This window comes from Lutjanus erythropterus, chromosome 4, assembly GCF_056507025.1.
Source record: "Lutjanus erythropterus isolate fLutEry1 chromosome 4, fLutEry1.hap2, whole genome shotgun sequence".
Classification (NCBI taxonomy): domain Eukaryota; kingdom Metazoa; phylum Chordata; class Actinopteri; order Lutjaniformes; family Lutjanidae; genus Lutjanus; species Lutjanus erythropterus.
This window is the reverse complement of record NC_139320.1, coordinates 30,399,982-30,426,075: the sequence shown is the minus strand read 5'-3', so window position 1 is coordinate 30,426,075 and position 26,094 is coordinate 30,399,982. Positions and strand designations below refer to the sequence as shown.

Here is a 26,094-nt window from a genome sequence, read left to right as displayed (position 1 = left end):
AAGTGGATAGTCAAACTGAATAAAAGCACAAATACATTTAAATACATGATTTCTATATCATATTTATTTATTATTAGCACTACGAATAATAAAGGGCAGATTATGAACCAGCACCATGGAGCAAATTCGTGGCCCCCTTTTAACTTTGAGCACCTGCCCCTCTAAAGGTCTCTGCACGGCCCTGGCTGTAAGGTGTTGGTTCTGTCCATCACTTTGAAGGCACTGAATGCTGGAGTCTCTGCAGGCCATGAGCAAGACTTCAGCATCAGGGTTTTGGAGACGATGCATGCTTTGATTGTCTAATTATTTCTCTATCCAGTGAGTCTTCAGCTTCATGTAACTGAGTCGCTGGAGTTGAAGCTTCTTACCCCTTACCTTTGCTTGTCCAGGTTCAGGCAGACGTATGTGAGCCGACATCAGTGAAAACTGAAGCAAAATGTTTGTGAAGGGTCACAAACATCGCCATCATCATCGGTATCAGCTTCATCTTCTGAAGAAGTTCAGATGGTTGATGTATGTCAGTCCTGCCCTGACCATCTTCTCTCTCACCCTGCTGATCTGGACCTACAGGTGGGTGAAATCAGTCTGGTAAAACCTTTTTGTCCCTTTAAAAACAGTTGACAGTTCCAGTGAAGAATGGAAAAGGCTTTTTCTATTTTAATAGCATGTTCTCACTCCCAACTCATCAAATATGGAGGACTTCTCCTGACTTTCCTACATTTTCCTAGTTGAGTAAGTGGTTGTCAGTTTGATGGTCTGTAGTTTTATTTCCCAGTATGATTATCTAAATGGTGTTCTGCCAGAATGAAAATAATATTTTGGAAGGAAATGCTCAAATCATGTACGTGCAGTTATGTCACGTATATGTTGGTGTGTTCTGCGTGAGCCGTTCGGGTTTGAAAGTGATACTCCCTCATCATTTTTAAAAAGTGAGCAAAACTGAAACAGAGTTATGGCATCCTGTGAAAAGGACATTTTTTTTCTTTCTATTTCTAAGACTGTGTCACTATTTCCTTTATTCATGCTGGAATACACATGAAAATGAAAACTTTTCATTGACATTCTGATACCATTGACACCATCATGGTCCACTGCTCCGAGATAAACCTTAGAGGCTGGAAACCAGATGAATATTACTGCATTGTCTATTTCTTCAGCTCAAGTGTTTTCACATGTTTTAGTGCACTCTTTAGCTGTAATTTTGTGAAAGTTTGACACCAGGCTGCTATTTTATTCCTGGTTGAAAATCGACCAAGCACTGCCCGAACTTGCACGTGTCACTCAGTGCATAGAGGTATGTTGGTCCATGCCTGCCGATAACAACCCTTAGAGATTCCAAACTAATTGTGGTTAGTTTTAGGAAAAGATCAGGGCTTAGGTTAAAATATGTATGCTAGTTACGGAAGTTAACATATGTAACGTAATTTATGTAAGCTATGTAATGTAATGTACATCACGTGAGTTAAAAAGAAGTCAACAATGACTTTTGGTTTCACGCGGGACAAAATTTCAGTCTCCTGGGAGAAAGTCAACCAACCATCCACCCACCCTCCTGCATACCTGGACTTTCTCGCTCTTTACGTCACCTGACTTTGATGGAACATAAAAACATAACACCTGAGGTTTGCCTCCAGAAATTATGCTAGAGTTGTACCTACAGCATCATAGTTTGAACTGCAGGGGCACTGACCAAGCTGCCATATTTGATGAGTTGGGTTGGCTATCACTCCTCGCAAGAAAATCTGGTGCAACTAATGAAGTTTGATTTTAAACAAAGACCTGTGTTCATTCTAATTTTCTGATTCATTTATATCCAATAGATTGAGCGGTAATGGTTTTTAGCAAAATGCATTACCTGTGACCAGTTTTAACACATTCAAATGATGCTATTCTGCTAACCAGACGATTACTGATGCAGTGGCAGGAAAGGAGAAACTGTCAAATGCAAAATCATTTGGGTGTGTTGACTTTGTGGTTTGAGCCACAGAAGCATTTTGTCACATTTGATCAACTTTAAGTGATGTTTTTTTTATCAGATGTTGTGCTCCACTTCATTCGGACTTATTTAGGCCCCCATGTGCACTGTAGGCCTGTTGAGTAACCCTGATTTTTCAAACTTAGAATGATTGATAGCTGTTTCACATTTGCTTTTTTGGCTGGGTTTTATCAGCACACACCAGCTGAAGATAAGCAGTCATTGCAAGCTGTGTTCATGTATTTGTCTCCTCAGTGTCCTTTATTTGACTGAAACATAAAATGCAATGTACAGATTTCAGTGTTTCTGTTCCATATTGAGCAAGTTTGTAATACATTTATGTGTCATTTCTGTATTTGTAATATACAGAACTGCTTACACGAACTAAAAGGTTACTTTATGGTCAGCTTTACATGTGCATTTATTATGATTACATTACATATGATCACAAACTATCAGCTCATACAGCTCATCTTATTGACAAGTCCAACAGTAAGAAGCCCAGGTCAGCATCTGTCTGTCCATCAACCGCTAATTTCGCAAAGCTCTCATAAATGACTAAAGGACATTTGCTCTCATCCGGTGGCCTCTTGCTCAATCATTCTCTGTTCTTCTCTTCTTAGCTTCCTCCATCAGCATTGTCTTTTACCACAATGCCTGTTAAGGTTGCTGAGATCATTTACACTGTCTGCTCACCTGGTCCCGGTGCCTATTTCAGCTGCTTTTCACATTCAGTCCATTAGCTGGTGGTGTGCAACCAGCTCCTAATATTTATGTGATAGTAGTGGACAAATATGTAAATTTGCTTTTTTTTTTTTTTTTTTTTTTTGCAGATTTTGTGGAAATTAATTTCAAATCTAACTAATTAAATGTCACACTGCTTCCTCTTTCATACAAAAGTCATAAGTCACAATTAATTAATTAGTTAATTAATTAATAAAATGTTTTCACAAGACGCCCCCCTCGTCAACTGGACATTCACTTGTTGTCTACACAATTTCCATGTCACAATTATGAGTTCTGTTTGAAGGCAGCAAATTTTTATTGTTGCTCAAGCTTGTACCAGTGTTTTTTTTTTTTTTTAATAAACCGGTTGAAGAAGGTACAGGGATGCAACATCATCAGCACACTTTGATTCTGCACCAGCCCACATCCTCCTCCTAAGCCCACCACATAACAAATGCAGATGCAGAGAAATTCAAAGGTTGAAAGGCCTGCAGCAGTCTAGTTACAGCTGCTAACTATGACTTAAGACGGGGCTTAACAAAGAGTCAACTGTTTATATGTTTATGACAGAACAGCATTTTTATCCAAACAGTTGCTGACCTTGGCTTTCACAGTACACACATCACTGATGAGCTGATATTGAGCCTCTCTCTCCATCCACACATTGTCAAACCTTTGCAACATTTTAGGTTTGTTAGCCTTCTATGGGCTTGGTGAAAAAAGATCGGAAATAGAAGGCATAATTGTTGGGTTGTCATTCCAAGATGACAGAGCGAGCTCGTACAAATCTTAACCATCTGTTAATCTTAGTTTCTCAAAATCTTGCACAATTTTCTGCTGACCAAGTCCTTCTCTGAATTTTAGCAGCTGAAAACATCAGCACCACGGCATGACTTTCCAGGAGCTATGCACCTTTTGCAATCGTGTGTAGAAGGGAACTCTTGAATTGCAAAACTTTTGCAAAATTGGTATCTGTTGTTTCTGGTAAAATAATCAAACTTGCGTCATCTTTCATGGGTCTAAGGTGCCTTGCCTTGGTCTTGACACTGCCTTCTCTCTTATAGTTTCAACACATTCAAATGATTCTGTTGCACTGATTCAGTGGCAGGAAATGAGAAGCTGCCTTATGCAAATTAATTTGTGTGTGTTGACTTTGTGGTTTGAGCCACAGAAGCATCATTGTTAATCAAGTCACTTTTTGAACTACTTTTATAGATTCTTCTTCTCAGATTTTGCGCTGCACAGACTCAGAGAGGAGAGACGCTGCAGCCATGTGATAATAAATTACATTAAACCTTAAATGAGTTAAACAGTGTGCTGTATAGTTGTACGGATTTAAATGAGGCCTTTTAGTATTTTAGTCATTTTAGTAATCAAATTACTCGAGGAATCGTTTCAGCTGTACTACTCAGTGTGGAATTCATTCTGTTGTTTACATCCGAGTGCCTCCAAAATGACTGTATATCTGGGTTACTGACCAAACAATGACATGGTGCAAACACTCCATAGGCTTCATAATCAGCCTCCTTCTCTCTTAACTCTGGAATTCTTCTTTAAACTTCAGTTTAAAATTCTTCTTCTGTCAAGTTAAAACCACTATAAGGCACTTGTATTAGTTCCTGTAGAAAATAGTAGTGTAAGCTATTTTATAAAGTTATGTGAGTGAAAGTGGATGAAAATTCAAATTTTAAAATTAAGTTACCCTTTGATAAGCAATGCATAGCCTTAATCTGTGGCTCTTATTATGAAAGGCCACCAGAAGTGGTTGTTCTTTATGTGCTGCAGTTGACGCTGCAAAAGTTAAGCCGTCAACTCCACTCTATGGAGCCACCATGTTTCTTTTTTTATAGCTTCATAAGCGCAGCATAAACCCTTTGTTAAATTGGCGGCAGCGGTGGGGTCTCTCCCGTGCTGTCTCTCTGGTCGCAGAGGTCCCCCTAGTTGAGTCTCACTCCTGGTGCACATGGACACGTTTCTCCTGGGCCGTGACAAATGCAACATACATGACCATTGGCTAATAGGCCTGGCCCTTCAGCTGAATGGATACTGCAGCTGACTGTCTTACGAGAAGACCCCGGTTTCAATTTCAATCTTGAAGTTTCGTCCTTTGGCTCTTTGGGGTTGGCTCTAACCAAGCTCAGATGTTACAGTAATGTTTCCACCATAATAACCACAAAATATAACATCAAAACTTATCTAAATAAATCTCTCTTCCTGCTTCTGTCTAACTGTAACTCTCCCTGGTCAAATTTAAACACAGGCTTGTTTCATCTGATTTCTGACCTGGTGGCAGACATTAAGAATAATTACTCAGAAATGCCTTATGTAGGTCATATAGAGGCATCAGTAATAAGCTGAGACTGTTTCACGACCATTTAAAAACTGCTCATGGTAGCTTTAAATACTGACATGAATTAAATCACTTGCTGTGAATGTGCAGGTCTGAACCGGCCCTCCAGTTCTGGACCCAGTACCACAGAGCAACCAGTGAGCCTGAGATCACGGTGGAACAAATAGTGCCTCCACACTGTGGTCCAGGACGAGTAGGTAATCTAACTGTTACTGAACGCTGCTGATTGTTTAAGGTTTTTGGAAATGTTAAATATCTGCTGACATTTTTCCTCTTTCCTCTTGCTGTTCTCCTCAGCTGATGTTTCTTATCTAACTTCCTATTTCCTGTTCCTGAACAGTCTCATTATCATTGTTGAGTCACCATAATGGCATTCACTGTATGATGTGAGAAATAACATTGTTTGCATTTACTTCAAAGTTTACCTGAATGTAGGATTTACACTGTGATAACAGAATATTACATGAATCTGAGTCAGAATGAAAAAAGTGGGCAAACTTCTGGCATTAAAAAAACGGCATGGTGAATTTCCAGGTTGTGTTATATAGACAGCTATAAATCACAATACAAAATAAATACAAAAGTTGGGTGAACGTCCTGTGGAAGCCCAGTATTCATGCTGAATAATGTTTTGACATAACTGTTAACACTGTAGATCAGCAAAAAAAGACTTTCAGGGGGTGTCTACTAGTTCCTTTTAAATGTATGGATCTGCCAAGTTGCAAAATTTCCATTATCTGCAGAAAAGTCATTGACTTCAGTGGACAATATCTACTCACAGCAACAATTGTTTTTATCATTAACTATTTTTTGATAATGTCAAGCACGTTGGCACAGGTTGGTTTAACATTTTTTCCACTCATGCAGCTCCTCAGGGACAAAAGGTCTCTCTAGAGGTGGTCGACAGGACAAAGACTGTGCTGGTATCAGCCTATCAGGAGCACCGTTCAGAACGAAAGAAGGTCAGTGAAGAGAGCAGGACAGCAACTCTGCCAAGTTTTACCCCTTCTGCTGCTCAGTGATTGCAACATGGTTGATACAAGTGTGTTCAGTGTCCGCAGACGGCACTGAACATTCATTTAAAGCAAGATCATGATGACCTAAAACAGTGAGCCTCATGCAAGACCCGCCCATACAAACAGATTTGTTCTTAAGTGGTGTATATGAGTGATTTAGGAGAATTTTCTAATATTTTGAACTTTCTTTTACATACAAACACAATTCATGAGTGGCTCAGACCCGCCATAGGAGTCATTTTCAGTTAGTCTGCTGTTATCCAAACCAAAGTTTTTCACTAACGACTGTAGCTTTCATCACTCTGGGAACATTTTGAGTTTGAAAAATAAATTGCACGTCATAATTACTTAATTAAAGAGCTACTTCAATAATTTCAAGACAAAAAGCTAGATTTAAAGTTTACATACCTCCCATTATCTTATAATACCGTCCTTGTTTTTGTCTCCTGGTGGCAGGTTCGTGTTATTGCAGTGGTGCTCAGGAATGAGACAGTTGCCTACCGCTGCCTCCTCTGTTGTCAGGGGCAGCTGAGGATCTCTGAAGGCGTCAGCAGCATCCACGACGATCACTTTGGCTTCGCATATGGGACAGCAGATATCATGTGTCCGCTCCCCTCATCCTGTGAGGCCCCATCTCATATCGCTGTGACCTCTGCTGCAGTCGACTCTGGAGGTACTGAAGGCTTCTGCATGTAACATGTAATTGGATACATTTCAAAGAAGCAATATGTAAGAATTGTGAGATTTTGGTCACCTGTCAAATTCATACTCCAAACAAATAGGGGCCAGCACATCACCAGAGAAACCCCTAACTTCTGTTAACTGTAGCTGCCGTTAGCTCAGTTAGGTACGAAGTGGTCTTACAAGGCAGGAGGGGTTGGGGCTAGCTGCTTAGCATGCTAAAGTAAAATTATTTGCTGTATTTCAGTGAATGTCTGCAGTGTTTGATCATCAGACACATTCGGGATCTTCCCTGGTAGTGACTCTGTTCAGGTGTTCTCCTCTGATCTCTGATTTGATGGAACCGCACTTTATACAGTAAAGAAATACGACTGTCAAAATGTTTTTGTTTTTTTTCTGTGATCACTTAGATAAACTTGACAACTTGATGTTTTTGGAGGTGAGAAACCAGAGGGTAAAATTTGACCCCTTTCCTTACAACTTCACAGTCTGCATCTCCACCATGTTTGATTTCACCAATGTGCTGCAGGTAACGTCAAGTAACGCTGATTTTATTTTACTTAATTTATGAAAACCCAGATTGAGAAATAAGACTTGTTTTCTAAAGTATCTTGACCAAGACAGAGATACTTGAGAAAACAGAAATTACACAAACCAAAATATACACTTATTATTTTCAGACCCAGCAACTTCCCATCATACTGTACATTACAGTTTCTCTAATGCTTCTTACCACTATTTGCCTTTAATAATGGAGAGACCCAGGGTTTTTTCTGACAGTCATCCAGTTTTTATGCCTCTGGAGTGTGTCAGCTAACTACCTGTGTCTTATGGTAGCTAGTCCAGAGTTTGGAGATGCTGCAGTTACTGGGGGTGAACAGAGTTGTCATCTATAAGACCAGCTGCAGTCCTGATACACAGCGCGTACTGGACTACTACACACACAAAGGTGGAGTATGAACATCATGAACAGACAAATATGCATTGACTTCCTTCCTTCCATCAGCTCCCAGGAGGAGTTGGAGGAAGTTTATAGATTATCTGTGTTGGGGCGAAAACCTGTTCCAATGTTCCATGGGACAAAAATAAGTATATGGTGCTTTCCAAACCCAGGACGGCGGTGTGTTTCCTCAACAGCTGGAAACTACTTCATGACGCTCTGCATGCCTCTGGAGCACCACCTTTCCATGTGCAGGGCTCCGCAGTTGAGTTAGCAATAATAAATATGCAACATCCGGTTAAAGTTCAAAAATAAAGCTTCCTGAGACGTGGTTGATGTTGTGCAACAGTCATAAAATAAGTATGTTAGTTACGCAAGTTTGGTCTTGTAGGGGACTGCCTAAAAACATGGTGCCTTATGTCCTGCATCACACAGAGGGTTGTGTTCCTGATGCATGCTCTCGTCAACTCACTTTGTTACCTAAAAAGTTGCTTATAACCTAATCTTTGCCTTTTGCCCAAGATTAAACAAAGAAGAGACCTCACACCTAACAGTAACTGTAAACAGAGATTTTTTTTTTTTTAGTTTTTGTGATCCTCAGTTTTTGAAGATATACTAACATTAGACTGACCTGCAGATTTTCAAATGACTTGTGACTATGTGACTGTAGATGAATTCTTTACTATACTGAGAAATCTAACTGAATAATACAAAAAAATATTGCCTAGGTGGACCAAATTGTGCCCCCCCCCCCCCCCCCCCCCCCCCAAAAAAAAAAAAAAGAAAAAAGCCAAGAACTTTCTCCTGCAGCTCTTCACCCAGCAGCTCACTGTGGCTGCTTCAGTCAAAAGTCAAATCATTTCCCAGAACATAACTGCAAAATTAAAGCCTCTTGGCTGCTAATGAAACCCTTTTAATGTGATTTTTCCAATGTCTCCTTCTCAGGTTTAGTGGAGGTGATTTCCTGGTCTCTGTCCAGATTTCTGAATGTATCTCGAGGCTGGCTGCCTGAACACGGTCCGGGTGACCTCCACTACTTCGGACAGATTCCTGCTCTCAATGACTGTCTTTACAGATACATGTACCAGTCCAGATACATAGCGCTGCACGATATAGACGAGCTTATACTGCCACAGTCGGTCAACAGGTAGCATTTTCTTCATGAAATGAGGCATATGTCTTTTGATAAATTTACCTTTAGCCCTGGGAAATGACGCTTGGTGTCAAATTAAGTTCCTTATTGAGTTGTTACAGTACACTGTCTGAAATCACACACTGCTAGTGCAGCTACTATTGTGGATCATTGTAGATTTAGTTTGGCATTAGCGCTGAATGTGCATTATGGCCTCCTTTCTATGCAGCTATCGTGGTTCACAGATGTATTACGAAAGACGGTCCTGTTAGCTGACTCCTCCCAGACAGCAAACACGGCCACACAAGAACTTAGCACAGCCTCCACAACTAACAGAGACCAGTTTGACGAAGGGGGATCCAGGGGAGCTGTGTTTAGTCCTGGTCTGGCCGTCTTCCTGGGACACTGTTGTTCCCGGTTCTGTTGCTTGCTAACAGCAGGTTACAGTTAGCAGCAGTTGGCAGTTAGCTACTTTAGCAGCAAGTAAAGTTACCTGTCAATCAGGAAACCGTAAATCACTGAGAGTTGAAGATTTTGCAGCCAGGGGACATCAGAGACATAATTTTCCAGGAAATTACAAACTCTAGAATTCATTCAGAATACCTGAGAAACCTAAGACTAATACAGAATTATTTTTTTGTCATTGCTGGGCCAGATACTCGTTTAAAGGTGACATAAGCGTGTTTAAAATGGTTACTTTAATACTACTTAAAATATAGTGTATGGTAATTATCTTATAGTTATTTATCATGTTTATACAACAGTTATTGTTGCTTTACATATAGTCATAAAGTGTCCTATTGTGTTGTAAAGCAGTTATTAATTGTTTATATGCTGCATATCAGTGTAAATGGCTGGTCTTTGAAAATGTTACCAAACATTTTTTTTTTTTGATTATTCTGTTACCAGTTGGTTGGAGCTGTTGCCGCTGCTGGAAGAAACGTATGGTGCTGACCAGTGTTACATGTTTGAGAACAACGTGTTCCCCAACACAGCCACTCTCTCCCCGCAGAGCCCACGCTGCCCCGGGTGGCGGCGTGTGCCCGGGGTGAACATCCTCGATCACCTGTACCATGAGCCCATCATCACAGAGACTCTTTACAGCAACTTCAAGATCATCGTCAACCCCCGAGCTGTGTTCATCGTGACCGTCCATGGACTGCTGGACTCACTGTATGAGTGCTCCTGGGTTGACCGGGACATAGCACGGATGTACCACACGAGGTAGACTGTCCTAATCAAATCATATGTGTGAGAGAATGTGAATGTCATTGGTTAAGGTAGAAAAAAACAAGTTAACATTCTCTTTTAAGAGTAACTGTGTTTATTAAACACTATTTTATTTTAGATTATATATTTTAGTGTCTTCAAGGTGCTCTCCTTATTTCTTATGCATTTAAGTGAGGACCATGCAAAAACAGGAAGACAAATTTTAACTGAAGGTTTATCATTTGAATTCACTAAGGTGTCACAAGCTGAAACGGTCCGTGCAAATTGGATTTTCACAGCCAGAGGAGATGCAATTTATCTTTACCACCAAAATATCCAGAGCTGCACCCCAAATGTTCTCTTCAGAGAAGTTCTGATTTATCCCTTCCTTCTTTACCCAGGAGGCTGCTCTGTTTCTATGAGGATTAATATTAAAGGAAGTGTCTCAAATTCAAATTTAATACATTTTATTTTTCAATTGCTAACAAGCACCAGTCAATACTGGGGCCACTTTTTCAAAACTTTACCAACATGCATCTTAGCCAAACAAGTAAACTTGCCACCAAAACACTTCATGAAGGTCTCAAAATAAGCTTGTAGACCAAAACACTGATAACTATTCTCACTCAGAAAGCAGACACTCATAATGCACTGACTAAACACACTAAGAACGGGAAGAATTTCATAAATGATGAACTTTAATCTTTGAAGTTTGAATGATTTATCACATAAATTAGTTTTTAATTATAGAGCAAGAACAACCTTTATCAACTGTAATAAAGTATTTGTAACAAGATATTCGATAGCCTCTGTTTTTCTATATCATCACTAATAGTTTCTGCACGTAATTTACTTGTGAAAAAATAGAAAGTTGACAAAAACAATCAACAAATCCTGAAATTCCAGGGCTGTACAGTACTGTGTATTGTCCCTGCACACTACAACAAATAGGACATCTGAGTGGGTTTTCAGCTGAGGTTGCAATCACATGTGTTTGAATTATTATTATTATTTAATATTTTTGTAAATATTCTGCTAAGGTTTTGTATCTGTTTAAATATGGTTGCTCCAGATATGCATGCAATTTGCCATAATCCTGTGTTGAATGTGTTATTTTGAGAACAGTGTGTTAGCAGTTCAAAAAATGTGCTGCCAATATACAGGGTTTTGCAGTTGGTGGGGTACGAATGAGAAAACTGAATGCATGTTGTGTGAAAACAATGAAAAATGATTCCCAGTTTGATCCACACAGACCGCTGTGAAACCAGCAGCTCTCACTTCAGTTTGGATATAAATGTCACGCCCCTTCTTTCTGTCTGCAGAGCTCCGAAACAAACCGAGCTGACACCGGACCAGCTGGTTTATGATGGCCGACTGCTGAACTACAACGCCTCCCTCACTCGGACTGTCAATACTGTGCTCGCAGAGAGTGGACTTCTATGAGAGGACAGCATGCAGTAGTGTGTATGTCATACAGGACAGACCTTTTTCAAGTATTTGGTGCAGTCTGCAGTTATGTCAAACAGCAATATTTGGCAAACCTGGCTCTATTGTTGAGCGCATGTCTGTGGGATAAAACAATATAATCAGGGTCCAACAGGCATCCAGGAATTGAATGAATGGAAATTCTTTTCAAGCTTTGTCTGGGGGGAGGCTCCTAGTCTCAAACCGCCTTATTGACACAGATTTGAGACATATGAAGGATCATGTGTCATATGTTTGCTGACAATAAAACAAATAATAATAAAAATAAAGAGACAGGAGGCAGAAATATAAAGTTTGACTTGAAACTGTTGCTGCATTTTTGAACATTAGTTGAACTTCTGTTCATTAAGTTATTGTATAATTTCACTGCCTGAAGCAAATCCTTCTGTATTTGTAATAAAAGTTTTTGACTGAAAGCCAGGTACACTTTAGCTCTCTTTTTTAATAAACGGATATCAGTTTGACAGACATTAAACTCATTTATCTGTTTTCACGGAGAGAGAGATGGACACAAGGGTTGTAGGAAACATGACAACCAGACAGCACTTAAAGTGTCGTGTTCACATCAGTCATCGCTTGAGGTGTCCATTCACCACTGACCACAGGACAGTAATGTGCTGCTGAGGAAACATGGTGGCTGAGAGAGGAAAACAATGTACTGACACATGGAAATTGTGGAGGTAAAAGCATCCTCCATGTTGCAGATTATTTCCTTGCCTTTCCATCTCAAAACATCTTGTAAGCACACAGATCTCTTCACATGCACATCAAAATAAAAATGGCTGATTCACAACAATGTTCTTTTTCAGTGCAGGGTCGTCCTTATGAGCCATCATGACAATTTTGGCAATGTATTTTTTGTGCCTGCCTGCTGCATATGCATTCCAGGTTGGTATTTGTACAGATACTAATACCTACTTACCTGTACCTACATATAATAAAAAGAGGAATCACGAAATAATTTCATCAGTATTTATCTTCATTTGTTTTTATCTTACATTGTTTCAGTTTGTTCAGTTTGACTTAAAATTGACTTAAAAGTATCAGGTGGACGTATTAGCAACTGAAACCACTCCTGCCTACCTGAACTCCCTCATCCAGGTCTACGCTCCACTCCGATCACTACATTCTGCCAGTGAAAGACATCTGATTCAACCATCACAACAGGCCCAAAGTCGCAAGCTAGACTCTTCCATTTTGTGGCTTCCCAGTGGTGGAGTTAGCTACCAAACCATGTTCGAGTCCCTCTCAGTCTTTAAGAGAAGACTGAGGACCCAGTTCTTTTGTGAACACCTTTGCAGTCGATTAACTGCACAACAAAAATCCAGTGCATCTTATGCACCCTCTGCACATTGCCACTGGCACTGCCTGTAGGCACCTACAGCCGATCAGACTTGAACTTTGCTCCATGGCACTGACTGTTCCTGACTAGATCCTGTGTTGTGTTGTATCAGCTAGTATCAGATGTACGTATGTGTATTAGTTTTATCATGTCTAACTTGAAATGTTACTGATGTAGTTTCTTGTTCTGACCACTAGATGGCAGCAAACACTCAGGATTCTACATGAAACCATGAGCTCTTGAAGCAGACATGGTCTCATATCTCCAGACCAAAAAACTGCACTTAAAATGTTTTTTTAAACTTACAGATTTAGTTATGTTATTTATAAAAACCATATTAGTAAAGAGTAAGGAACTGTATATAAATAAGAATAATAATTATGACAATTACAGTGACATTTATACTGTAGATCATAAATATATTGCAGTGTTGCAGTACCACAATCTGACCACTGGATGGCAGTGAACGCTCATGTTTTTAAGTGTCAGCCCCACTGGTTACATGACAGAAACAATACCATACCACCATACTGCATGAAATGTCAAAGTAAAACAATCAAAAGTGACAGGGGGTTTTGTAGTTTGTTTCAAAAGTTCTGTCCACTGTCAAATATATAAATAATGGTTAAAAAAAAAACTTTCTATTTACTGCAGGAATTGTTTTTAATATATTGGACAGTGCAGGAGACTAACAAATGGAAGTTTAATTTCTCAAATGTTAAACTATTTTCTGTAATAGAAGAGTAAAATGAAATGAGCGAGGTCGTCAAAGGTTGGCATGAGCTGTGGAAAAAAGAGAGCTGAATACTGTTTTAACCTACCCGCATTGAATACTGGTGCCAATCCAACTAAAAATATCTTTAGAGCAAGCTGATATCTGCCAAAAAGCTTGAACACATTGCAATGGAAGAGTGATTGAAATCACCAGCACACTGCTACAACAAACATTTTGTTGCCCTGAGGGGGTGCAACCAGATATTAGGGAAGAGTACCTTTAATGCTTTCAGGTAATATTTTATATTTATTCTTTGAAATTGCTACATCTAAATTGAAAAGGAATGTCCTTTTAGACATCAGTCTGATGATACAAAGTTGGTAACTTTCCATTTACTTCTGAAAATACTGTACAAGTTACACACAAAAATCCAAGGATGCAAACGCTGAACTGTATGAATGAGAGTTTATCTCCTGAAACCAACTTTTGTGATACCAGTGTGAAAGTCAGTGTTCTGCCCACTATAGTTCAAATGTGTTACACCTGTGAGCGCAACCAGACTCTGTCACCATCAGTAGATTTTCAGAATATGGATTTTTTTTTTTCAATATAAAATGTTTTTTGTTTTTTGTTGTTTTGTTTTTTTGGACAGTATATTTGGACTGGTTGTTGATTGATCAACATTCCCTAATTTGTACTTCTGTCGTTGATAAATTCTTACATTGTGTTCAAATTCAACATTTTAAATTTTCAGTGTGCAGAAGTTCTCACTCTCCTTTGGCATTGCTTCATTCTCCTGCACCTGTCTGCCAGATGTGTGTTACACAACATTCACTTCAAGCCTTTCCACTTCCATTTGAATGGTTACATGAAGATTTAAGCATAAACGTGTTGACACTGACATGATATCCTCAGCGGGGCAGTCTAGTGGCTGGCATTTATCAGGATAATCGGCTGGTGGTTCCTCTGCAAGCTCTTTTTTATTATTTATCCAGGGTCTTACCTTCTGGTTGCACAGGATTCTTTTGCCTTTCAAATCAGCAAAGTAGGTCCTCTTAGGTCTTTTTTTTCCCCTTTCGCGACTCTTCAACCTTTTTATTGAGTCATTCTATCTACATATTCAGCTATTCTCTGCAACTGCTTCTCCATCTTTTTATAAATTTCAAGATTTGTATCTTCCAAAAATTCCTGGAATAATTGCAGAACCAATATTACTTAAATTATGTTGTGATGGTGCAGAAGTTCTCTCTCCCATCCAGTGGAGAAAACTTGATTCAGTGCCATATAGGCTGCACAACATGCTAGAAAATTAGTTGGCCTCTAAACATTTAAATAGTCAATGGTCCCCTGTGTGTTTTTATTACAGAGGTGTAGTAGCTGTTGTTCTTTAATTCACGTAATAATACAATTTTAATGTAAACCAGGGAATGGAACGGTTTTACCACAAATGCATCACAACATGTAGCATGCTTGTGCCCCAACACATACAGCTGGTGCCTTTTACCCATGTTTACATCCAAACATGGATGTAAACATGGGTCCAGTTAAATGATAATGTTGCTCTGTGACTGCTGGACGTGTAAAAAGGCAACTAGTTGCTGACAAGGTCTCCATATCAACATAAAGGTGATCATATATCAGTGTATATCTGCTGCCCTGCAGGTCAATGATGTCTCTCAACTTGTAATGTTTCAGGATGTATGTTGTTTTGCTGTGAACCTAAGAAAGTGTGTGTGTGTGTGTGTGTGTGTGTGTGTGTGTGTGTGTGTGTGTGTGTGTGTGTGTGTGTGTGTGTCTGTGTGTGTGTGTGTGTGTGTGTGTGTGTGTGTGTGTGTGTGTCTAATTACAACCTTCTCTGTACCTCATCACCCCCCACTGACTCTCTCTCTCTGGCTGTAACAGGGATCAGTGGCGGTGAATGAGCAGTTTGCCGTGTCACCGTTAATACCAACAAGAAAGAGGGAGGGAGGAGGAGGAGGGAGTCATTCACTTCCTATACCTCCTGTATACCTTCACATGAAAGAGAGCAGAGAAGAGGGAGGTTGGGGAGAAAGGAGGCAGAAAAAGGAGAAAAGGTCTGTGGTGAAAATGAAGAGTTCAGTCTTTGTCTTCCAGCTTTTTCTGCTGTGGGATTAACAGGTTTCTCTACAACTTTTCTCTTGAAAAGAGACTTCACCGTCCCATACTCATCTCCTGTTCTTCATCCCTCTGTCCACCAAAGAGGACATCTGTGGCAGGACCAAACCTGGAAGAAAGGAGGGAGAAACAGGAGAGAGAGAAACAGAAGAACATACAGAGGACGAGAAGAGTTCAGATCACGCAAAAGGGTAAGGACAAACAGTCAGTAGGCTTATAGAGGCATGCCGGCTTTATGCTTAATCTCCTTACACTGTGTGTAAGTGTGTGTGTGTGTGTGTGTGTGTGTGTGTGTCCATGGTGTGCTTTGTGATCCAGTCTTTCTTAATTCTTCAAATATCAGTTGAATATAAGAAGTTGCATGTTTCTCAACGTATAGAAATATGTCACCAATTACAGAACACACAGACAAAACACACATTAAACTGTTTACTGTTGGTGATTCAACATTTCAGCTTTTTGTCAATGCAGCATTTATAGCGTAGTATAGTGTTAGTGGTAGAAGTTACCATTATTGGGACAAGTGTCTCTCCACATAATGTAAACACCTGTCATCAGTCTGTAGCTTTAAGATTATGACTGGGTTTTTCGATGGGTATCATATTCTACAGGGCTAATAATTCATGCATCAACTGCTACCAGTTTGTCATAAGGTAGACAACAGGTAATGTTGTTATTATACGTACTGTAGAGCTTTGGTTTCCACCTGAGGATCATCAGTATGAGCGATTGTGAAGTGATTAAAGCAATAGTTCAGATTTTTTAAAGTATGGTTGTATGAGGTACTCATAGTCAATTTATTTTCCACAGTGGATGCACGAAAATATACTGACATGTTGAGAGTCTTCAGCATTTCATTTTAGATATTAAAAACTGCCTGATGCTCTTAACTAAAACTATTTAGAAAGACTGACCAGTTTATGTGGGAATTAAATTTGTATCCCTCACTGTAACGGTGTTATTATACTGTCGTGAAACTGTGTTGTTCATCCTGATCTTGGACACAAATCTTTGTCATGAGTTTGCATGCATGCAGATGGTGGTCAGCACACCCCTGTTTTGGAGAAGCAGCAGGAGTACTGGTGAAGGAAGATAACCAATGTACTGCTGTGGACAGAGTCAGCAGCAACATGCATTTTAGCCACATAAAAAAATCTGTATCTGTTTAACAAGCACATAGTACATTGCGTAGCTTCCTACACTGGTACTCCTGCTGCTTCTCCAAAATGGGGGCTTCTCAACCGCCATTATACAACCCCACAAACCCAAACTATCCCTTTAAATTACTCACCAAAATCTGATTTTATTTGCAAGCTCTGAATTTGATTCGATTGTGCACAAGGTTGAGTTTGACTCCTGGTCCCTCCCTCTGTACTCACAAAGCTTTTATACTCTTATCTTGATGTTATACATTACGATATCATTTTCTGACCTGGGTGTAGCTGAGGTCATGTCAACATTCCTTTTTCATCAGTCAGCTGATGCAGCCACACAAACCACAAATACCCGCACGCAGACGCAGTAACATCAGCATAGAATCTAACAGACACTATACCCAATAAACCACAATATTGAAAAAAGCAAGAGGCTGTGACAGTCTGAAAGTACTGTTGATGATTACAGCAGGAGGGGCTTGGTGTTGAACACTGAAATTATTTCATTAGTCTATCAGTCAGTTGTCTTTCAGAGGAGATCAGGGACAAAGCGTTCAGTCTGTGTGTCATCAGTGATACCGTCATGTTACATAGGTCTGGTAAGCTCACTTGTTTCTAACTTCACACCCACAGATTATTTTTCATTTTCAAACTTGTCTTCAGACCCAACTGACATTTAAACTTTTCTTCAAATATGCAGCAACAGCTAGTATAAACCCACCGCGACATCACCCACTGTTTTGTGGACTGTTGTCTTGAAGCCTTGAGTTTGGCATCAGGAGCACCACTGTCTTGTCTGGAGGACCTTGGAGCCAGAAGTGACCATATTTTGATGAGAGTGTAGAGCTGGAGAGGATATGCATTGCTACATCTCTGTCCTGAGTGGACCTGACTGAGACACACTTTGGTAGAGACTTGTCAATCACAAGGTAGCCCTGCCTGAAAGCATACCCTGCTTTATTGTCTGTTTTAATCTAAATGGGGCCATAATTTACAAAATGAACATAATGCTGTGTAGAGGATTTGAAACTAGCAATTGAGGCCATAATTTCCTTAGGAAACTGTTTAGAGAGGTTATAAATCAAGTGAGAAGTAGGGTTGTTTTCCCATAGGTGTACATACAATTGGACTTATTTTTGCAACCAGTGGAGTCGTCCCTTACTGGCCATTAAAAGAAAATGCAGGTTTAGGGCACTTCTGCATTAGCTTTACTTTTCTAACCCAGAAGCTCTGTCCACTATTTATACTATCTATGAATAATAACTGTTGTTGTGATGTCTCTCTTCAGTGCATAAAAAGTTGCTTTTTGCATTTGCCGCTATTCCAGAAACACAACAAAACAGCTTAACTCTTACCTCTTTCTATATGTTTCATACATCCAAACCTCCTTTGCACATTGAAAGCCCTTCATCCCATCATTGCCCCAGAAAGTTACCCACGATCAATTGTCTTTTGGGTTCCATATCAGTCCACAGTGTCCCATTAAAGGGTTTTACTCTGCCAGTCTGCCTCTCTCAGTGGGGAGTCGGTCGTCTGTCCCTCAGGCCCATCAGTAGGCAGTGAAGGGTGGACGGGAGTTAGATTTGTGCACACAGATTGCAACATGCAGTACGGAACAGATTGTTCAGGCTGAGTAGACGACATTGGCTTTGCTCTTAAAGGCACCCAGGACTCTCAGATGAGGCCTCTGGAGCTGCCAGTATGCTTCAACAGAACTTTCACACCCAGTTCAGGCTGCAGTTGGCCAGGTGTGCAGAGACCTGATCTGCCACCTCTGAAATGTGCAGCACTACAGACGCCTTCCAGCAAAGAGCTTCTGAAAATGTGTGCCATGGTCCTCTTAGTTAAAGTGGGTATAATCGATATATTACTTGTAATCATGTGGCACTCAGGAGTCATTGTAATGAGATGACAGAAAATCATCTAAATCTGCAGATCCTCTTGAGTTTTTTGAGCTTTATAGTTTCAGCTCATTATTGAGCTGTCTGGCCTACAACTTTACTGTTGTTTTGCTGTAAAAAAAAAAAAAAAAAAAAAAGCTCTAAAAATCCACCGTACACAACTTGCTGGACACCAAACAGCACACAGGGACAGTTAGAGACTCGCTGGTGAACACAGTGGAGCATTTAGCAGCTAAAGAACCAGATATTTCCCTCAGGAGCTGGTAGAGTTCTCGGTTTTTCGTCTATTCCTGCTTTGTCTTTTCACCTTGTTGTTCCTCTGTTCTTGCTTTTCTTCTGTTCTAACTTTTAACCATCCATTTCTCTGTTTTATTCCTTCCCTTCTCCTCTCATGTTTCATCTCTAAATATTCTCTCTGCTGGAGGATGTTTTACTTTCGCTGTGTTGCTCACCTTTTGCTAATGTGTCTTAATATACAGGTATAAAATCTGATACGTTCAGACAGCACACACACACACACACTAACAGGCCACGGCTGCACACAACCTTTGTTCCAGACCTCAGCTGGGGTAATTAGTACTGAAATATTGATAGGGAGTGTGTGTTTGTGTGTGAGTGTGTGTGAGACAAGGAGAGAGAGAGAGAGAGAGAGAGAGAGAGAGAGAGAGAGAGAGAGAGAGAGAGAGAGAGAGAGGCACACTTTTTCATTTCATGCATGAACTTCATGTTTATATTCGTGTGCATGTGGTGGTGTAACAACTCATTACATTGGACCACTTTTATGACATTTGTGTCATTAGAGTCAGCAAAGGTCAGTCAGGGAGAGAGACAAAGAGACAGAGAGAGAAGGTTAAATGCAGCAGGAGGTTTCAAGATGAAATTAAACTCTTCTTGATTTACACACTGTCTGTTTGTTGTGGTCTGTCTATAGCTGCTTGGGAGTTCCCGCAAACCAGGTCTGCATGGCTTCTCTGAACATTAGTTCAGTTCAGCTGACTTCTTTTGCCCTTCTCTAACCTTGACCAAATTATCAAGACTCTGCAGTCCATTTCATATATTAGCGACATAAGAAGTCGGGTAAAGCAACGGGAAAGAGTCTTTGTTTGTCTCTTATTAGCTAGCAAGTGGGTAACATGATACAGGAAATGCAAAAACTTGAGCAGTTAACTCCAATAAACAGCTAGGCTATGCAATCTAATCTCATGGGATGACTTAAATAGTCACTTTTAAGGACATTTTGCATGTGATGCCTGCGCATTTAAATTGTTTTGCAGGTCATTTAATGCCGTTTAGTCTGATTTATCTTATTAATTTTGGACATGATACCAACAGTCTAAAGAAGACTATGTCGTCTGCGTAAAATGACTTGCCATTTCTGCATAAGTCAGTCCAGACTATATGGTGTGAAATGACACTCAAAAAGTTATGAAGGCAATGTGGTAACATGCAAAATGACTGAAGACATTGGCGTGTTATTCATACACCACTGGATGAGACCAGGCTGAATAAACAGCAGGGCTGTCGCTGTATGCTGACACGCACACCAGGAGAGTCTCTCGTAATACAGCTGCAAGCTCAGCTACAGTTCAGGTACCCACACATTAAACAGAACAGTCTCCTGTGTCTTGAAACCATTTTGACCTAAAAAAAATAAAATAAAATTGGGGAATCTGCACTTCTTCTCATTTGCATCCACTGATTACAACAAAGCAGAGAAAGTTTGAATAAAACCTTCTGTCACAGAGACGATCAAACCAAACCTGATATTTAAATAGAAGCGCTGCCATTTGTATGGTGATTGAGTAGTGAGGAAAAAGTTCCAGCGTCTGTCTGAACAAGAAAACTTTTGAAAGTGAGCAAGACGACCCCACCACCCACCCCACCACCCCCTGAAAGGCAGCTGTCACTGCTGTCTGGTGTCAAAGGTCAAATGATCCAAATAAAGCTGGATAATGACAGAATGAATAATTTACTGTGGTTAATTCTCATGAACGCACAGGTTTGCAACACAAGTGTTCATTAGAGAGATGCTTCCATCTAAACATCAGAGAAGGTTTTGGGATTCAGTCCTTAAGAATCAAAGACCAATGGCTTCTTCTAGAGCCACCATTGTTTTGGAGTAACTCAACTCATTTTCAACCAAAGTTAACTTTCCCTACAGAAGTAATATAGTTGAAGAGTACTGTAAACTGTCTGATCTGATGGCATAAAAGTAGTCTCTCAGCAGACCAACATTATTTGTCTGAGCCTTCCAAAACACCTTCTGATTTCCCTTGATTTTTGTCCCACACTCAATATTCCTTCTAAACTTAAATTTGACTAATTTCACCCGTATAAGAAATACTGTACACCAATAAAGTAAATTCCATACTTTTGTCACAAAACTACTTGCAGAATATCACAGATGAAATGTCATGGTAGAGGAGATCAAAAGGAGGATTTCAGCTTTAAACCTTGACCGACTCTGTTTCATTCCTCAGGTGTAACTCTGACTCACTCCTCAAAGAGAGGCCAAACAAAATGTCTAATGAGGTCGACGTGTCACGGCTGCCATGTGTCAATAAGTCAAAGGATCAAACTAAAGCTTCATTAAGGGACGCTGAATAATTTACTAGGACTAATACACATCCACACACACACACACACAAATATAGCAGCAATTACTCTGTCGAGCTTATGCACACATTCAAGCAAGTCTAAGTCTGTTCTTAATGAATAACACATGATGCACATCTACCTGCAAACACACACACACACACAAACACACACACACAACAACAACTACACACCAATATTCTACAACAACAAAAGAGGTAATTGGGTTTGTTAAGTGTCATGTGACACAGTCAGTGAGGTGGAGTCAGTCACAGGTCACATGTGAGTGTGATCAGTTTGACCTATAAAGTGTCTCCTTTAATCAGTCCTGGATCTCAAATGAAAAGTATCAAAAGAGGAAGTGAGAAAGAGACGAGCGGCCCTTGTGAAGAAAACTAATAAATACACAAAACAGCATTGCTCGTGTTGCTTTGTTTCTCTTCTACGTGTAAAAAGTCAGTTTTGCTGACAAAATTGCGTTACTGACTTTAAAAGTCACTGTTGTGCTTACAGCTTGTTTCTGCTGCCCCATGTTGGCTTACTTTTGGTCAATGATTACTTTATAACATTCATATTATAACAGGACTTGCCTCCTCAGCTGGTCCTGTTTTGTCAGCAGGCTACCATTCAGATTTATAGACGGAGGACAACAATTTTGAAATCGGGTAACTCATCTCCACCCTCTCCAGCACCTGCAGGTTGCATTATCATAGCTTTATAAGGGCAGTGCAGCAGTGTTTTTTAAAGGTTAAGCTACCCAAAGTGTAATTTGCCAGTCTGCCTTTATTTGCACGTCTGCTTTTTCCACATTCGGCTTCTTCACACTTTCTTTGGCCAGAATTGTTGCCATTTCTTTTCTGCTCCTTTAATTTTTTTAAGTTTATTATCTCCGTGTACCATAGATTTTAAAATAATGCAAACATATGATGATCTTATATAATATGATGCCTATCTGTACTGTAACTACCTAACAGTATATAAAGTAGCACCACCATAAACCATCTGCAGCAGTAAAGTGTAACATAAACATTAACGCAGCAGTAATATTAATCCACCAACAGTAAAACACTGACAGTAGAGCTTTGGCAACATGAACAAAATTGAATATTCCAATATTTTTGACCAAATACCTCAATATTGCAACAATATTGTAGTGTGTAGTGTAGTGATATTACTGCATATCATTACATAGTTTGGGCTGCTGTTCACATACATACAGTTAGTAGCTCTCTGTGTCTCATTGCAACGGTTTTCTTCTACTTTTTCTCTCTTTCACTCTCTCATTCTGTTACTGTTGTGTATGTCTTCTGTGTGTGTGTGTGTGTGTGTGTGGGTGTGGGTGTGTGTGTGTGTGTGGGTGTGCGTGTGTGTGTGTGTGTGTGTGTGTGTGTGTGTGTGTGTGTGTGTGTGCGTATGTGTGTTACCTGTAGCATTTTTATGGATCCCATTAGCAGACTCGTCTCTGCTGTTTCATTTAACAGAGTTAAAACCCAAGAGAATTTTAACAAGCATGTTTTTATGTGTCTGCTGCTCCTTTGATCGTGTTAATAGGTGAAACAATACGTGTGTGTGTGTGTGTGTGTGTGTGTGTGTGTGTGTGTGTGTGTGTGTGTGTGTGTGTGTGTGTGTGTGTGTGGAGCTGATCTGCACACTGAGGACTGATCATCCCTACTTTTTTCTTTTCTTTTGTTATTGTTGTATTCTTTTTCACTGGTTATGTAAGAGACTCACTTTGATAATTTACTCTATGAAGTTATTCTTAATGCCTACCACTTGGTCAGGTTCTCTGTGAAATCAGATGAAACAAGCCTGTGGTTACATTTTCCCAGGTAAAGTTACAGCAAGTAGTGTGTTACTCAGTTAAAAAGAAGCAGTTAACGTTATATTTTGTAGATTATTATGGCGGCAACACCACCACTTCTGTCTACAACATTATTTATATATTTTTTGCACATGTGATATCTTACTATATGTATTTTACATAATGTAAACCACAGTTTACTTTTAATGAAATGAGCTCTATATAATGGCCGTACTTTCTGTAGGAACAGACAGTAAATAATTAATGTCTGTTTTTCTCAGGGACTACAGGTGACTGCTGATGTCCAGTCATCAGGACAACAACCAGAGCCATGGTCATTCTACAGCAGGTAAATACTCTCACACACACAGAGGGACTTACACACACACACAACTGAGCTTTTGCAGTAAAATAGATTTTTTTCTGCTTTGTGTGTGTGTGTGCATCTGCAGCTTGTTGCAGTGAAGGTACAGCAACACTCATTAAGGATCAGCGACTCATTACGCTGCATTGTTTCCACTGAAAACTCTTCGTAGTCAAACACACACATCAGACAAGATGCTGGAGGCATTTGTGTGTCTGTGTGTGTGTCTGTGTTCATGCCTCAGTGTCGGTGTGTTTGATACTCAGTTAATGCATTGCTGAACTCGTCAGCCTTTCTGATCGACTAATCAGCTCTGACAGTGTCCCCCGCCATGGAGGCCCAAATGGGATGAGCCAATAAAACACACACACACACACACACACACACACACAGATCAGCCTTCACCCCTCTCTGTGGATGTTTGTCTCTTCACACACAAACTGACCTCCATTCAAACTGTACAGGTATAATCAAACTGTGCAGGACAGGAAGTGTGTGTGACTTAAAACTCTGCTGCCGCTGGATCACACACACGACTCTTTTTTTTTTACATGGGAGAAGAAAAACGGTGGATGATATTTAATATTTCATCACCAGTTTGAAGGAACTTTTGGATATCACTGCTGAATTTGTAAGAGGAGAAAAATTTTATTAAATTTTCAGAAAAACTTTTTTTTGGGGGGGAAAAAAATTCTTGTGATGACATTTTTGTAAATATTTGCCGCTCACATGGAATTTGCTTTGAAATGTGAATAATTTTTTACAGCCTAAAAAAATTTTATAGTTTGCTTTTCATTTAGATTCTTTACCACCAAACCAAAGACATCTTGCATTGGAAGTCTGATATAATTTGGGATGTCTCTGGATCTTTTTTTTTTTAAACATAAATAACAACTGTGCAACTGTGGCTTTTGTCACCGGTTTATAAAATAATATCAACCAATCGACACATCAGAACAAGAAGGAGGCATTTTTGCGGCCCCTTTCACGCTCAGAATGGCATACAGATCTTAACAAAACGTGGTAACCATGGAAATGAAAATGGACAGGAGGGGATCTGATTGTTCGACAGAGGGCTGGAACGTGACTGTACGGCGTCTCAGCTACAGATGCACCGCCCTCATCCAGGTAAACTCTGGCTTCAGGTCAAGGACACAGTGATTCTTCACAAACAGTTTAGCTGATTTAAAATTTAAAACCTTATAAAAGGTTTCTGGTCTCTCGGGTAGCTTTAGACTCTGAGTTGACCCCATGCTAATGTAAATTATAAAATTTTACTTGAAGGGGTGTGTACAAGACTGACATGACACTGTCATAACCATTACATGACACTTCAGTTATGTATTTTATTGACACAAAGTCGCCATTGTTTGAGATGTCTTGGTTATGACAGCTTGACATTAACCAAGACAACATAACCTGTCATAAACATTTCATACCAGGCCTAGTTATCAAAATTAATAGTACCATTTACCGTTATGTGTTGTTGGTTTTGACATTAGCTGAGAACATTATCATTTACAACAAAGTTGTATGACAAGATTTTGATCCAGTTCCATCTTAAATATAATTGTATTGACCTGTGGCACAATTTGGACTTTTCATTAAGATGTGAGTAAATGAAATAAGACCAGTTTGGTCACAGGAAATACAGTGCCAGGGTGATTTATGACATTTCCTCCCAATTACTGTTTGCTAAAGCAACCTCACACTACTGCTAACAGTTAGCTCGGTTAGCCGTACAGCTAGAGGTCCTATTAGTTGACTCAGCCCTGGTGCCAAGAGCCAAACCTGTCAAGAAAACCACCTCAGTACTGTATTCCCTGGTGTCAAACTGGCCCCCGGTTGTCTTGTCTTGTTTTTGGTCCTGGTCCAGCCATGTTGTCTCAGATAATGTCAGGACGTCTCAAACAATGTCAGCTTTGCAAAAGTCATAAATATTCATGAAGACTCCTTCAAGTTCATGACAGGTGTCATATCTGTCTTGTGAACACAACTTAACAAATTAAGTGTTTCTATGTAGATTATGTTTTATGCATCATCAAAAAAAAAAAAAAAATACAGTTACTAATCAAAATGTTGATGATTACAAATGTGTTACATATGAATATAATTTTTTGGATTGCCTGGCAGAGATCTGCACTCACAGTGACCTCTTGTTGTTTTGTTTCCTGGTTGTTTTCTGTCTCTGCTGTGTTCAGTGGCACGTTTAATTCCACTGTGATGGACAGCTGGTATTCATCCACTCATTCAGCAGCGCTCTCATTTACTGGACGACCACAATGAGGACAAGACAGGGGTGGTGTGTGTGTGAGAGAGAGAGAGTGTGTCTACATTTAGTTAAGTACTGTTCTTAGCACAATTCAGAGGTACTTGCACTTTCCTCTAACTTGTGATGAAGAGTTTCTTGAACACCAGCAGAGGGCAGACTCACGCCTGAAGACGTCCTCTCACCTGCAGACAGATGTTGTGCACTCTGCAGTGCTGATCTGGTGGTCAGTGTGCTTGATTTGTTCCTTTGCCGTCTTTGTGGAGGCAGAATGGAGACAAAATGTTAATGTTAATTGTCCTC

General features: G+C 39.9%; 1 protein-coding gene across 1 annotated transcript; it reads left to right on the top strand.

Annotated features, from left to right (window-relative positions):
* Positions 1-369: 369 nt before the first annotated feature.
* Positions 370-11,588, top strand: LOC146328573 (uncharacterized). Its single transcript, XM_084717609.1, has 9 exons — positions 370-570; positions 5,142-5,248; positions 5,919-6,013; positions 6,524-6,740; positions 7,159-7,187; positions 7,586-7,697; positions 8,634-8,835; positions 9,730-10,044; positions 11,352-11,588. Exons 1-9 carry the CDS (start codon positions 437-439, stop codon positions 11,470-11,472), a joined length of 1,332 nt encoding a protein of 443 aa, XP_084573735.1. The 5' UTR covers positions 370-436; the 3' UTR covers positions 11,473-11,588.
* Positions 11,589-26,094: the final 14,506 nt, after the last annotated feature.

Bases quoted from the DNA above. Each gene is read 5' to 3' on its own strand.
- LOC146328573 (XM_084717609.1), top strand. From the start codon at position 437: ATGTTTGTGAAGGGTCACAAACATCGCCATCATCATCGGTATCAGCTT. The intron at 571-5,141 runs GTGGGTGAAATC...GTGAATGTGCAG, and splicing joins CTGCTGATCTGGACCTACAG to GTCTGAACCGGCCCTCCAGT. The intron at 7,188-7,585 runs GTGAGAAACCAG...GTCTTATGGTAG, and splicing joins ACAACTTGATGTTTTTGGAG to CTAGTCCAGAGTTTGGAGAT.